At 32.1% G+C, this 16,848-nt stretch overlaps 1 protein-coding gene across 1 annotated transcript in view; it reads right to left on the reverse strand.

The window, feature by feature from the left end:
- Positions 1 to 16,848, reverse strand: part of LOC118195613 (propionyl-CoA carboxylase alpha chain, mitochondrial-like) — an 80,473-nt gene that overhangs the window by 49,594 nt on the left and 14,031 nt on the right. Inside the window, exons 4-6 of the mRNA XM_035366949.2 lie at positions 5,838 to 5,951; positions 5,655 to 5,708; positions 47 to 178 (exon numbers count right to left, since the gene is read on the reverse strand). Coding sequence (XP_035222840.1) covers positions 47 to 178; positions 5,655 to 5,708; positions 5,838 to 5,951 — 300 coding nt within the window. The remainder of the gene's footprint in view (positions 1 to 46; positions 179 to 5,654; positions 5,709 to 5,837; positions 5,952 to 16,848) is intronic.

The following is a 16,848-nucleotide window of genomic DNA, read 5'->3' on the forward strand; positions in this document are numbered from 1 at the left end:
CAATAAATTAAAATAAAACACAATATCATTATTAGTAAATTCTTACATTAACAACACCATCAAATCCAGGAATTGTATTCACTCGAGCCTGCTTTGCTATTCTTTTGCTTTCAATTTTATCACCCATGGCAGAAATTGACTTCCAGTTAGGACCAATAAACACAATGCCCATTTTCTCCTAAAATTATTAAAAAATTATATCATTGAAATAAAACTCACAAAAATATCAGCATGCCTGAATTACTAAAAATTCCAACCTATCACGCATTTTGAAATCTTAACTTTTAGATAATTACCTTTAAGCGAAATTCATCAATGATTTCGATGGACTTATATTGGAATTAATTTGTCAATACTGGCTTGGTTTGTTTTTTTAAATTATGACTGAGATCAAAATGCTTCAGTGCCCATTTTATAAATTTTTTTTAAATGAATCTACAGAAAAATCTCAAATTTATACTTTTGGACGTAAAAGAGATATGGAAAGCTATAATTAATGGACAGAATCAAATTGCACTGGAATATATTAAACCACGGCTTGTCAATATATTTTGAGTATGAAATGCCATAACAAACATGGGGGTAGAAATACATGAATCAGATATCATGCCCAAAATTTTAGGCCATGAATGAGTCAGCTTTCATCTGACTCTCTCGTTCTTTCTACTATTTTATTAGCTTTTGCCCACTCCCAGGGTGCTATAGACATTGATGACACTCTCCACAGTATTCTTGATATTATTTTAATTTAAAGTGATAAAATGTTTGCTGTCTTGCTGATGGATGGATGTTCAGAAAGAACTGATGCATCAAAGAATAAAAATCTAAACTTTTATAAGTGCAATATCTTTATACAGAAAATAATTAAAAATTTCATTTGCATTTTTTCTGCTTTCTGTTATGTTAAAATTCTCTAGGTTTATTAAATCGGTTTAAAAATACAGAATCAACTGTTAAGTTTACAAGAATTATAAAAAGCTTATTTGATGTCTTAAACAGCCAATAAGTTATGGAAAAAGCCTATACATAGTGAACAATTCACAAACTGTTGAATACATGGATTGCTGTCAAGGAATCCCAAACAACATTGCTGGTTTTATCATTAGAAATTTAGATGCTAAACTGTGAACAATGCGTTTTAGCTGTTTTCGCTAATGGAGATGTCAACTTTCATTCGTTAATCATGCAAAACAATGCAGGCTTAGTTTTTGTATTGAATGCTGCTTTATATGTATGCAAAGGAATGGATAAAGCTTTACAAAAATGCATGGATTTAAATAACCAAAAACTGACACCCACTAAAACTGTTGGTAGATTATTTTCAGCTGTATCAGAACACTTTACTGGAAGAAATATCTTTGTTATTTTGCCATACGTTAGAACAAAATTCATCTGAAAACCATGTTCTGCACTTAATTTGAGCAGTAGTAAACATTATTAGCTAAGGATCAGAAGCATGTATTAGTACAGTACAAAGTCCGAAATCTGGAATGATCTAAAATACGGACCTCAAAGCCACAAACATTTTTTTTATTAATGCTTTACGCATGCACATTTGATTTTTCCTTCCATAATAAAACATGTGGAGATTTTCACTTAAAAATTCCGATTCGTAATTTCACTTAGGCACTAAATAAAATACCTCGTTATGGAAAAACAATCATGTAAGCATAAATTTGTGAGTTAATAATTTGGCTCCGTACCCGAGTATCTACTTGGCATACATCTCAAACCGAAACATTCAACTGTTTTATATCCCTGATGCCGACCTGGAGAGTCATTATTTATTATATTTTGCTTTCATCACCGCATGTTAATCAATACATGACAGCTTCAGTAATAACTAATGCTGTGATGTCTAAACTTTTTTTAAATTAGTAATTGAATAATAACCTTTTACGCTAACATTACACTTGGCGATGATAATAGATTTTTAAATGCTCTAAGAAATGTTAAAGAGGAAAAATTCAACAAAAATCTCTTTTCATATGCTAAAAATGGATTTTGTTAATGAAACTCATAGGCTAAAGGATTACATTTAATGCTATTTTAATTACGAATAACTGATATGTTATTCCCCATAAACCTGGAAGCGGCGACAGAATATATCAGTACCGGACAGCAGAATTTAGAGGGACTGAATTTTTGGAATTTTGGGAAGCATCGAGTGGCAAAATTAAGGGATGAGAAGTTTTTATGATTTGGGGAAAGCACTGGGATCCAAAGTTTAGAACTTAGGAAAGCACTTTGTAGCAGAATTTAGGACCCATAGAGACTGCACCAGGCGGTATCAAGCGCCGGCCTTGATAAAGCCTTAAGTATATGTGGGAGTTTATTTATTCAGGACTCGGATTAGTTTGAAGCATGTACAAGAAATAAACACAGGTACAGTAAATAACTAAACTAATACAATTCAGGCTTAATTCAGTACGTAATCGGAGCAAGACAAAATTTAGCGAAACAACTTGGCTTTTGTCGCCAATCTTGTGATACACAGCCAATAATGTATAACAGACGCTATTAAGCTAAGCTAAAATTATCTTTACTGATTCTAAGGCATTTCAATTAATGTAGCAGACTGTGCTGCTTCCTGATCTTCTAATTTGATCCAGCTTATTATTTTTTGCAGACTGTTATTATTACGGCAATTTTATAAAAACTAAGCTTGAACTTTTGATTCTGTTGAAAAGAGTTTCCAATTCTGGAGTTGTCAAAGGATCTACAAAGCGAAACCATGTTTCGATGTCCATTACGCAAAAAGTGGAATTGCTGCAAAAAATAGATAAAGGCATATCCGTCTCAAAATTATGTGAGAAGTATGCCATTGGAAAGTCCACTGTATATCACAAAAAAAAAAAAAAAAAAAAAAAAAAAAAAAAAGGAACTTTTTGAAGAAGCATCTTAAACAACTTACATTGAAAGAAATGTTTAATAAAGTAAACAAATAAATGGGGAAAGTGCAGAATCGCCCAATGCTTGGCGCGTTTTTAAGAATTGCACATACTCAGTATCCATGTACACGTCGACCTATTTTCACTTAAAAAAACATCCCAGAATTGTACAAAAATGGCATTGCACACTCCCTTGACTTTATCCATGTATACATCGACCTATTTTCACTTTAAAAGTCAAAGAAAAATGACAAAAATCCAATTCTTCTCACTCTTGTAAAAAGCGCCAAACAAATAAGTGCACCTTAGCCAAATAAATATTAAGCTTTTTTTGTAAATTTTGATACCCTTTAGATCATAATTGTCTTTTATTTCATAAATTATGATTTCCTATTTTTAATTGTATAATTTCTGCATGTCATCTTACCAGATTTAAATTCATGATCTATTATCCGGAAAAAATCACAAATCGCTGAAGTCGCGACCAGTCCGGATTTTGGACTTTGTACTGTATAACAAAGTATTGGGAAAGTTACATTTAAAAAAAAAAAATAATAAGATATATATATTTAATAAAATAGCTCTGTTTAAAGTTCTGATTTGAACAATGGAACTTTAACTGAACAAGAAATTATGCCTATCTATAAAATTTAAGAGAAAGTATTAGTAGAAAAATCAGACTGCTTAAGCAACGTACAGTGAAAGTAATGCTTAATAAAACAATCAAATATATATTGAGGGTTTTTTTTTTTGGTACATTTTGATTTCCTTAAAGTCGAAAATGCTTCGTAGTCTATGAACAACTACTTCTTATTTTTAATTTTACAATTTCTATGTGTCATCTTAACAGATTTAAACTGGTATCTAAAATCTGAAACCGTCGAAATCCTGATTATGAATCTCGGACTTATGCTTTAATAAGGCATCTTTAACCATTTATGCTCTATTTTAAGAAATGCCCATTGTAGAGACATTAAGATTATTTTGAAGCATGAGACATAAAAAATTAGCAATGTCCTCGCCGGGACTTGAATCATGGACCTCTCGAACATGCACCGAGCATACTGACCACTACACCACAAAGGCATGCTAGGAAGGCGGAAGAAATACCTTATACCAGTTGTTCTCAATCTTTTGCCTAATGGGTACCATCTAAACAAAAATTGAAAACTTCTAGTACCACCATTATTTTCCAATGATTTATTTTTCAATTTCTCAATAGAAATATTAAACAAATATATATATTTTGCCATTTGCACAGCCTTTTCGCTATTTGTATTAAAGATGCATTCATGAAAAATATTAGATTAAAAATTTTATACCATTTTAATTATCTTTAAGATTTTAATTTAAGTTATAATACTTTAAATATAAAATTTAGTGCGAAATTTGGGCGTGCTTAAGAGAGATCAGTTTCTTTATATCTGGTCTTTTTTCACTTAGCTTTAACCGTAAATTAGGACCCAATTTTAATTTGGTTCTGTGTTTACCTTTTAAATATGGCATGGAAGAAAATCTTTACTAACACAAATAGGTTGTGCAAAAAAACAATAAAAATTGAATAGCTTTATTTAAAACACCTTTAAATTCTTTTTTTTTTTTTTTTGATTCAGCCAAAGTTTGAAAGTTTTTTTTTTTTTTTTTAAAATCTTCAGTTAATTTTATCCCAGGAAATTTCTATCAATTGTTCTTTTTCTTCACGAGATAAAATTTCAGGTATTTTTGGACAAAATTGATTTCTAATCAAATTTTCACTTTCATAATCCTTGGGAAAGTATGTGCTCAAAATTATTTATCAATGAAAATAATGATTTTTAATGTTAGATGTTAATTCTTCTTTTATTTCCTAATTTGTTTCTGTTAGAAAACTTTCTAAATGTGGTGAAAAGCTCAAAATATTATTATCCGATTCTTTGATTATTAGCTCGAGTTTTTTTTATAATTGCATTAATTTTATTTCTAATGGTAAACAAATGAACACTTTGCCCTTGTAAACCCAAATTTATCTCATTTAACTTTCCATAAATATCAGCGAAATATGTTAAAATGCACCAAACATAATTCACTAAATAAACAATTTTATGTAAATCATCACTTTTCTCCTTAGTCAACCCTAGGCATTTTTCCATTTTGAAAAATCTAGGTTTGTTTTATTATTTTTTCACAAATATTTAAATGCCCAATATATTAAGAGTTTTTCAAAAACAGATGACGATATTCTCAAATAGCCTAGAAAAGTAAGGAATACAAAGCTACAAGAAGACAAAATACCTGCTGTTAGAGACAGAAAATCGACGTAAAAAATTATTCTAATAGGGCAATTTGAGCCTGGAAATGGTGGCTATGTAAAGTGTAGGCATGCTAATAAATTGAACAACTTTAAAAGAATTAATGAGTTAGTATTACTTTTTTATAGAAACTTATTTTTATTTCCCATTAAATACAACATCCATTTCTATTACTCCTTTTAGAAACATAATTTATGACAAATTTTGTTACATCTATAGGTTGCTCAGATCGCATAAATTTAGGTGTTAGAGAAAAAATTTTAACAGGATGTTGGAGTATTTAATTTTTGAATGTAATAGTTCAAAATACTTTGTTCCTTTGCATACCATCAGTGGTACGCATACCACCACTGCCTTATACAATTTTAAATCAAATGCTTCAAATATTCATTTATTTAAAAAAATACAAAATTTAAATATATACAATTTTTATTTAAAGTAACACTTAATTTAAGATCAAAAATGAAAAACAAACCAATTTCTGAGCAAAATCCATGTTTTCAGATAAAAAACCATATCCAGGATGAACCTGAAATTTACATATAGCTTAAGATAAACTGTTATCTTCAAACCAAAATGCAAAATGTGCAAATATAATAGAGACATAAACAGTAAATAATGAAAAAAAATTTAAAATCATAAAACTAGTCTAACTTACAGCTTGAGTTGAGCTTATTTGTATTGCTTCTAAAATAGCATCTACATTCAGATAGCTTTTACTGGTTGGAGCAGGACCCAAACAATAAGCTTCATCAGCCATTTTCACATGGAGCTAAGAACAATATAAATCAATATTTCAGAAAACAAACAATTAAATGTGGAATTCTTATTACATTTTTATTATTTTTTCTACTGATGAAATTAAATATAAACTATTCATCTCATTGAAAGCAAGTTCAATACCACTGAAAATCGTGCAAAACAATAAGGAGTATTTGAAGTAAAAGGTGCAATGCTAAACCAAATTATCTTCTTAACTATATAATACACATGTATGCATTATAGTATGCATATGTTATACACACACACGCACACACATATATATATATATATATATGATATAAAATATGAAAGAAAATTACTAACTTAATTGGCAATAACCCTCTTAATTAATTTTTAATTTGGCTACATTCCCATTCTGGGATCTGTACTGCATAACTTACATCATTAATTTCATCTGCAATGTGAAGGATGTTATCCAATCACCATTCAAAACTGAAATAATAGAGCCTAGTTTATACAGAGTGATTCTAAATTGTGTTTACAAATTAAGAGGAGTGATAGTATTCATCCAGATGAGCATTCCAACCTGAACTTGGGAGAGCGAATGAATGAGACCAAAAGTTGCACAATCAACTTAGTGTGAAACTCACAGAGGATGCACAAAACGGATAAAACTGTTCGAGTGTTAATTCGAGGTCAGACTTTGAAGGCAAACTCTCAAATGCACATCTTAGGTTTGCAAGGTCTCAACCTCAGTTGCAATAAGTTAATTATCTAATCAAGGGCTGAATATTATCAACTAACTCCCATTCAAGGTAGGTATGATAGTATCAAGGTAGCAGTTTTTGTCCCCCTCACCATATTATATCCTGTCCTCCTGGACTTACTGTATTGTGCTCATTCTACTTGAAGCGTCTTCTGACAGCCAGATCACAGCATGAACGTTTCATTCTAATCTCGGCATACATTGGAAGTTGGGGTTAGTAAATAATATTCAGCCCATGATTTGATAATTAACTTGTTGCAATCGTTTGTGAGGTTGAGATATTGCGAACCAAAGATGTGCATTTGAGTGTTTGCCATCGAAGTCTGAGCTCGAATTTACACTCAAATGCCAAGTTTTTGGTTTTATCCATTTTGTGCACTCTCTGATTCACTAACTGATTGTGCAACTTTTGGTCTTGTTCATTCACTCTCCCAACACTGTTGTAAGCTCAGGTTGAAATTTCAATGTTCCTCTTTTCTGCCTCTAGTGGAATCAGTGGAATGCAACCCTATGTTCTACGGTAATTATTGCTCATCTGGATGAATACTATCACCCCTCTTCATTTATAAAAATAATTTAGAATCATCCTGTATATACCCCAGCTGCAGAATACACATGCTCTTCTCTCCTCTACTCATTCTTATATTATACACTGTGGGCTTATAGCACCTATAGCATTGTGTAAATCAAAAAGAGATGTCCTAAGAAATTAATGATGTGTGACTAAACATATTTATCAAGAATGTCCAGGAAAAAATTAAGTGTTGAAATAGGCATGTTTGTTTGCAAGTCCATCATTTTATTTATGGAATGGTTCAAGTTATCTTCCAACATCAAATTATCTACAGATTAAATCGTTGTGCATGCATACACACATACATATGCATAATGTAAATTATTATTCTAGTAATTTTAATATAGAAATAATTTTGTCATCAAATTGCTACCAATTTATGCTTAATAAACAGTAAAAATTTAAGAGTGCAACATTTAATAAAAAATCTTTTTAATTAGAAAGCACTTTCATATTTTAATAAGATTGTAACTGATTTTGAAAAGCTATCTTGCAATTAGTGAAAATATATTTAATTCCAAGTTTATCACTGGAAAAGAAGACTTATTTGCACTGAAGCATTTTTACATGAAAGCATTAATGATGTAATCCTGTTACTAGTAAATGGCCTCATGTTCAGATGGTTAATTATATGATATTAATTATCAGATGGTAAATTATTTACATTAACTTCAAGTTAAATCTTAATTTGGAATACAAGATTAAATGCACGATTATTTCAATTCATACAAACAGCTTACTCAGAAATTATGTAAAACCGCAGTGCTTTACTTCGTTAATGCATTGTCATTAGAATTGATGAATTTAACATTTGATCTTGCCTTTTCTATATTTTCGCCTTTGGGTGAGCAATGTGATTCCATTCTAATTGACTTAATTACCACGAATGGTCTTAGGCCATAAAATTTAACTATCTTGTAAAAATTCTACGTAATTGTATGTCAGTATTGAAAGGAACAATCAATCTGATAAGAAATGGCTGCAACTTGTTTTGAAAATGAGGCGTAAAAGGTTATCAGCGAAGATATTCCATTTGGCATCAGTCGTACCATTATAGGCAACTTTATCTTTGGGCTGGCAAAACAGAAAAGTACCGAATTCTTTTAGTTTCACGGTGTAATATAGCATTTAAAGCTATTTGACATGGGCTTTATCTCAAGGTCACATTCTCTGACACCATCATAAACATGTTTTCATACCATTAACTATTAACCACCCTCTTCACCACCACAGCACTAAAGCTACAAAATGTAAGCAGCAGAGTGGGCATGATTTTTCTTGCTGATGACCTCTAGAAATGATTAAAATCAGCACTACAGTACAACATTCAATCATATGGACACTAGGGCTCACAGTCCTGCTCATATAAGGCTCAATAGCTACAACAAAGTACATCTTTCAATACTCAGACACTTGTGTATATGCTAGTTTTTGTGAGAAATTTATCTCATCTTAACTTTGACTTGGAGAGACCATGCATACATTTCCTCATAGAAGAGACCATTATGGTGAATTGCCGGTATAATAATTTTTAGCTCAAGTCTGTGAGTAATTATTATGAGCATCGTATATGTAATATATAATATATGATGGGTGAAAAACACATGACACAGAACCATGAGGGAAAAACATGAGTTAAAAACCATCTGAGGGTACAAATCTACAAGTGAAAAAATTAAGGGGGAATTTTTTTTTTTAACTACAACAAATAATGTAGCAGTGAAACATAGTGCAGTAACCAGTGTTGGCACTGAATCAAGGAGATTAGTCCCATGAGAGTGGTCACTTTCCCAAATACTGATGCTGGAGAATGTTGTTTGATTTTCACTCTCCTAGATTTATATATAATTCATTTTGCCATTGTGTCCCTGTGAACGATGGCAGAAAATTAGAAAATGTACAGGTGATGAAATGCTTTAAAGTTTATAATAAAACCAAATAATAAACACAGACACATTTTGAAACCAAAATGCACAAATTAATTCATAACAATATTTCAATACTACATTCTAAGATGCTAAAGAAGGGATCGTTAAGTGACTCATAACCAATCAATATTTACTCAGAAAGAGAGCTAACAGCTGTACAGACTCAAATCTCCAGTCAAACAATCTTGGTTCTACATCCACATATCTGTGATAACATTTGAAACCACAGCTTTGCACTAAACCACAATCCTAACCAAGAGATGGTGCTATTACAGCAGCAGAAATTTAGAGTAACATGACTAGGGGCAATGTGATATTATAATTACAAGAAGGGAATATACACAACTACGAACATCCATGTCTTCTCTAGGATTTCAACTCAGTCCCTAGGCCAGGGTTTCTCAAACTTATGGTACATGTATCACTAATGGTACCACCTTGCCAATGGGGTGCCCGTGTGATAAAATACTGCTATGGGTTAAAAATTTTGAAAAAAAAAAAAAAAAAAAATTACACATGTAATTAATTGAATATTTTACCTAGAGAGGAATACATAAATTTTATTATCAACTGCTGTGATGATCTGTTTATGAAAAAACTTGTAATGATTTTTACAATGGATTCAGTTTTCAAAACTTTTCCATAAAATGTAATGACTGATTTTTATATTTTGAATCACGTCTTGATCTAAATTGTAAAACATTCTAGGCAGAGATAAAATTGACTTCATAGTAATATATGCAACACACTTCTATAACTGATAACTTAATTCTGTGAAAGATTTAATTCTATAACATTTCATCTTTAAATACCCATACTTAACAGGAAAAAAAATACAGATTACTAAACAAGCAAAGTAGATTTTTGGTTCATATACATAGATAGTAGAACACCATGAACTTAATGTAATGTAGACTGAGTAGATGGTAAGTAACCAAAATGATGATTTTTATAGAATCCAAGGTAAACATATCATAATACAATGCTAAAAACTAATCTTTTAAAATTACACACACTTAAAATGCTTTATTAGAAATTCATTTGTTAAGAACCTTTAATGCATAAAGAATGAATGATAACATATAATGTAGCAAAAAGCATTTAGCGTGTTATAAAAGAAAGATATAAAAAAATTCTATGTTTACAAACCAAATACTTAGATCCTTCTGGGGAGTAAAGTTTGGTAATACATTTTTCTCTTTCTTCTCACTGCTTTACAACATATGCAATGCAGAAAAACAATAGCCATTGCAAAAACGTCTTGTTCCTTGAAATAATGCAGGTTTTTCTGAATAGCCTTCAGTTCTTATTATGTATCACTATCTCAAGTCTACCATCATTTTCAAGTTCTTTATTTTTTTTTTCCTACATATACAGTAATCTGACTACCTTCTAGAAAATTGAGTATTTTCATTTTGTCTATCTATTTGTCAAAATCACAATCAGGTGTTTCTCCTTGCAGTCTGAAATCTTCATTAAGTCTATTAGCCTAAGAGACTTATTTTATGAATTATTAAACAAGTTTCTTCATGAATGAACAAAGGTTATAAGCTGAATCCCATCTCAAAGTTTCATTAACCTCCTCCAAGCAGCCTATATATCTATTTTCTTTAATTTTTCAATAATATTTTGCCCTTTCTCAAACATGAGACCAATAATGACGAAAGTTTACGTTTTTACTTTTACTTCAGTGCTATAAGAATGTCCTGACCCATCGGCTGATGCCCCACCAGTGGCTGAATGGTTAAGACTATTAATACTAGTAGTTTGAACTGGTTTGATTCAATCTCAGGTAAACGGGATAGTTGCATAGTTGGTTTTCATGGTTTTTCCCATATGTAACATGAATATGAGCCAATTTCCCCCGGAAAGTCCTAAACAAAGGCATCCCTCCTCTTAAGCAGATAGCCCCTGTGGATTTACTATATTCAAATAACTTAACCCACTGGCTGAGAACAAACAGTTCCATATGGAGACAGAAAATTAGCTGTAATGTCTCCATCTTGTAACTGTTTGCTATCAGAGTGTGATGAGGCATCGTCATAGAGAAACAATATTTTCTATGGCAGATTTTTTGCACTTTAAAAATTTCCTACTGAAGGAATAAAGTGCTGATAAAATCAAACCTTAAATGATGCTCTATCTAACTATGCATTAAATTGACTTCTGTAAAAAAAAAAAAAAAAAAAAAAAAAAAAAGGGTTGGTTAGTGCATAAGCTACTTTTATTTGCAGTCTCTTTATATTGTATTTTGAATATATAGAGATTTCCCCCTTTGCTATAAATATAAATTTAAGTTTATGTTTCCTTGTTACATTGTTGAAGGCATTCATTGCCTCTCCCTTTACTTCTTTTAAAGACAGGAGCAAATTTCTTATCTATTAATGCAAGTGTTCATGAAGGAAATACTTGAAGATTCCTAAATTTGCCCTCTAAAGAAAGCTTCTTTCTAAATAATTTTTTTGTATTTAAAAGTTTGAAAATTTTGTATATTGTCAGGAAAAAGTTTCAATAGAAATGCTCAGTTGCTGTTGCATCACTTTTCCCATTTGTCAAGCCGCATTTGCAGTAAATCCAGCATATGTATGCAATTTTATGTATGCCTTCATTTTTATTCAACATTCCTACTGCATCTAACTTATTTTCATCATATGACTTTTATTCCCTTTTTTTTTCGGGGGGGGGGGAGGAGAGATTTTAGCAATGCAGCACAAATACATGGTATAACTCGTAGCATAATTTACTGGAAACAGGCCAGAAAATCAGATTTTAGCTATCCTATTCAGAGAAATACAAAAATGACAACTATAAAATAAGCTGCCTCATTTTCAGAAACTAAACAGAGAGCATTAAGATAAAGAAATCAATTCCTCATTGCCAAAGAAAGAGCCTAAACTACTATTTTAAAGAACTGAATCATCTTTGAACCAAACAGCTCAACAGAGAAAATAAGAATATGATTAAATGGGATGTCAGACTTGATTCCCCCCCTTTTTTTATTTCTTTTCTTTTAAATGGTGAATTTTATGGAATGTCAAGTTACTGGAAGTTGAGATTCCTGGTTTTACCATTTATGTAAATATATACACTATGCCAAGAAAATTCATAAGCCAGTTGATAGGTTTACTGCAGGGATGTCAAAGTCAGTCAAGTGGGCTACTAAATAAGGTACTTAAAACATGAGTAAATTGCATAAAATCTTCCCTAAAACTAAAATAAATAAATAAGTAAATAAATAATAATAATAATAATAATAAATTAAGAAACAACATCAACAAAAGAATACTGCTTTTTTTCTTACAGCCTGCAATTTTTTTTTTCTTCTTCTAATAACCAGTTTTTGAATGTCTTAAGACATGTGGCTTCCTCTAGTGACTTTCAAAACATTCATTTTATTATTTTATTGGGGTGAAATGAGGGACACATGCCATGGGCTGTGAGTTTGACATGCCTAGTCTACAGGAATACAGAAGGGCAGAAATTAAAAAAAAAAAAAAAAAAACATACACTCTATGAGCTTGCAGAAATATTGCAGAAAATTGCAGGCAATATTATACTTCCTGTATTTTAAAACATGGGAAATCTACAGCCTCATTGTATTGTATGATAACTTAAATATTCTTATGTTATTTTCTGACACCAGTTGTTACATTATTTTCTTCCGTCACGTTCGTACGGGGTTTATGTAGATTTGTAGTGAATAACGATGACAGCACTTGATGGAATAACAAAACACACTTTATTTAGCCAATATTAATCAGGACAGCTCTAATAACATGTTTAACATGTCATTGAAGAACTACAATAAACATGCAGAAACAACAATCAGTGACACAGGCTCCAGGTTATCAGGTCATAATGGTGGAGACGGCTTCACTGCAAAGCACCAGAGTACAGCTCTCGACTCTGCTCGGTCGTTCTCGTAACTCCACGTACTCGCTCGACTCTCCACGCTAAAACTCCCAATGCACTCGACAATACACAAAGCACAGCTCCCGACTCTTCAGTTCATTCGTTTCCGAAGCTCAACACGCTCTCTCGATGATGCACTAACCGCGATACACGAAGAGACTCTTTTGATGCACTCGACGATCCACTAGGCACTTGCTGTCTGGCTGTCAACTCAATCGACTCCACACTGACTGACTAACTCGAGACACACTATCTTACACTCTAGATGAGGCACTGACTGAGGACCAGCAGGGTTTATACAGCTTTCGGCTTGTGTTCGAGAACATTCTGGTCTAAACTGGTAAGAATTCATTCCAGAAGGTAATCCATCCGTCCATTGCATATCGCCGATTTTTTGTCAAATGGGCGATTTCTCTCAAAATGCGGCAACCCTGCCTTCCCTTGCCATTTTATTGCAACCCTAAACCTGCTTTGCGGGGAAGCTATCTTACCGTGCCTGGACATTTCGTAACAATATGCTCAATAACATTTAGTTACTTAAATTACCATAGTTAGACCTTATACTCAGACGGAAGGTTGTTTTAATGATAATTTAGTGCCACAAGCATTGTTAGGTAGTGCATTGCAAAGAAGCCAAACACACCACTATGAATGCAGGACATGAATGGATACAAGTCATAGGAAAGGTTTTTGTGAAACTGTTTTACATTTGCACATGCAGCTAATTGTTGAGGCCCGAATATTGAATTTTGAAGCTACATAAGTCAGTGTAGCTTCAAAATTCAATGAATGGCTATGTTGCATTGAATTTTGATTAGAAATTAATTGGCTTTCAGCCACATTTAGTTGGCTTTCAGTCACATCCCTGGTGCATCTATATACAGAAAATCACATTTCTGGTGCATACAGATGCACCTGTCGAAAACGGCTATAAAGAAAAAAACTATAAAGCGAATTAATAAACAGTCACTAGATGGCGTGCAACAAAATATTTTGACTTTAATTTTTGCTATTAACTTTTAGCAACGAGAATGAACAGACAGTTTTGTAGACAGAAGAGATATTAGACGTTCGGCTGTATTTCTAGTGTTTCTGTATATCTTAACGTTGAATTATTATGAAATTAAAAGTTTTTTACTTCTTAAGATGTAGCATTTATTGATTAGATTTCCGAAAATAGGAATCGGCGAGCTCAGATCCGGGCAACACTTTGAAAGAAACAAAGGTAAGCGAAATCTTTTCCTTGAATTTTAGAACGTAGACCTTAGAAAACTTAGAATTTATCGTATAGAGAGTTTTCTATTTGGCATCCCTTCTGGGACATGAGCTCGATTTATGAATCTTGGAATGAATGCTTAAAATTAATAAAATCGAAACTAGAAATAATTTGAAATAAGTGTTTATTTTATCATTGTGAAACACTGAAGCTTAACCTTAATTGACAGTTATAAAGTGAACTGTGTTGTATATACTTGAAATATAGACATTTACTGAATCTTTTCATATTTGAATTGATAGCATTTTTAGAAATTTGTCCATATATCTTTAAAATATAGCACAATCATATGAGTTATTAAAAAAGAAATGTAAACCACTGAGAACAGTGGTTACAAAGGCAGTTAATGATTTAGAAGCTGAATTATCACACACAGATTTAAATACTGGAAAGATAGATGAACTAATAGAAAGTCTTTCCATTAAATTTGAACCTCTAGTTTTAGTTGATCAACAACTTGAACTGCTTTTGAAGCCTGATACAGAATTTGAAACTACACAAGAATATAGAGAAAAGGTATTGCTTTGGCAATTTCATGCGAAAAGAAGCTTCGACACCAGTCGAGAGTAATAAAGAAAAAAAGATAACAACTTGTGTATTTTGTGATTCTATGACTCATACTTCTGACTGTTGTAATGCAGTGATGAATCTTATTTTGGAAGAGCAGAAAAAGTGTAACGGAGCTTGCTTTAATTGTTTACAAAAAGCAAAGCATTTATCGCAAAACTGCTCCATTAAGAAAACTAAATGTGAATTCTGCTCCAGATTACATCATAATTTTTTTTTACTTTGAACAACAAAAAAGGGAATGAATAAATAATAGGGATTCAGTCTACCGATCTAACTAATCAAAGCAAGGGAGAGGTTTTTTTGCAAACGTTGACTATTTATATTGAAAGTGAAAATTCAAGGCTACTAGTGAGGGTAATTATAGACACTGGGAGCCAGAAAAGTTATATTTCAAAATATGTTGCAAAAAACATAGGGTTGAAGAGCAGAGGAAAAGAAACGATAACTCATGGGCTTTTCGGAGGTCAAAAAATAATGTCAGTCCATGATAAATATATGATTCATTTATGCAGTTTTGATGAAAAATTTTAATTTGTTATTGAAGTCAATGGTCAGGAACACATTTGCTTAGGCATACCTAGAATTAATGATCATAACATCTTACAAGAATTTAAAAGAATGAATATTTTTATAACTGATTCTTATATGAATATATATTTGTTTTTTTGAAAAGGATGTTAATGAAATTCATATCTTATTGGGTTCTGACACTGTGGGGAAGTTATTAACTGGTAATGTACAACAACTTTCTGGTGGACTCACCACAGTAGAAATGCATTTAGGATGGACAGTTTTAGGAAAATCTAAATATGAATCTGACTTTGAAGCAAAAAATTCGCTATTGGTGCACTCTTTGCTTGCGAATCTTGAAAAAATATCAGATTTATGGGAATTAGATTTGCTAGACATAAAAGAGGCCAGTGAAAGGTGAACAAAATTAGAACTACAGGTTCTCGCTTTGAAGTATTTTGAGAACACAGTAGCTAGAAATAAAGAAGCAGTTACATTGTTTGCATTCCTTGGATTGAGGGTCATGCAAAGCTTGGAGATAGTTTTGAACTGGCTAAAAAAAGATTGAAGAACACTGTAAGATCTTTAAAAACTGTAGGAAGATTAAATGATTACGAATATGTATTTGACGAATGGAAAAAGGAGGGCATTATCGAAAAAGTCGATTTAAACGAGTCTAATAAAACTTACTACTTACCCCACCAACCTGCGTTTAAAGAAAATTCTAAGACTAAGATTCGACCAGTTTTTGATGGTTCTGCTCGACAGAGAAGTTTTAATTCACTTAATGATTGTGTAGAAAAGGGCCCCAACTAAAAAACTGAACATCAAAAATCAGATTTAACTGAAGTGCAGGTACTGGGACTTGCATGGAATTTAGAAGAGGATTCCCTATCTGTCACATACAGAGAAACAGAGACATAAGGATAATTCATTAGAAAGAGAAAAATACTTTCATTAGCACATCGAATTTTCAACCCAACTGGAGTCACTTGTCCTGTTACTTTAATTCCCAAATTACTGTTGTAAGAATGTTGGAAAATAGGAGCTTCGTGGGACTCTAAGTTACCTTTGTCAAACTCGCAGCCCACAGGCCGCATGCGGCCCACAACAAATATTTTTGCGGCCCGGCCAATATATCGGCAAATAATAATATATAATAATAAAATAACATATCGACGAAGAAAAAAATTAAATGTTTACTGCTAAGTAATTAAGGATAATTTATTCAGTGTTGTTAGATTACTCACATTGAGCTGACACACACACTACTTAAATTACAAATGCGTGTGAGTAGCTTGCATTCAGCTACCTTCGGCTTTTGGGGGACACATGCACTCAGAACTTGTACGCATCCCCCGATAGCCGAATGTGGCCAAACTCATGGTCTCAGATTTCCAATCATAGTTT

The sequence above is a fragment of the Stegodyphus dumicola genome, chromosome 10 (assembly GCF_044657685.1).
Source record: "Stegodyphus dumicola isolate Sdum_Otavi_A_Nest chromosome 10, ASM4465768v1".
Classification (NCBI taxonomy): Eukaryota; Metazoa; Arthropoda; class Arachnida; order Araneae; family Eresidae; genus Stegodyphus; species Stegodyphus dumicola.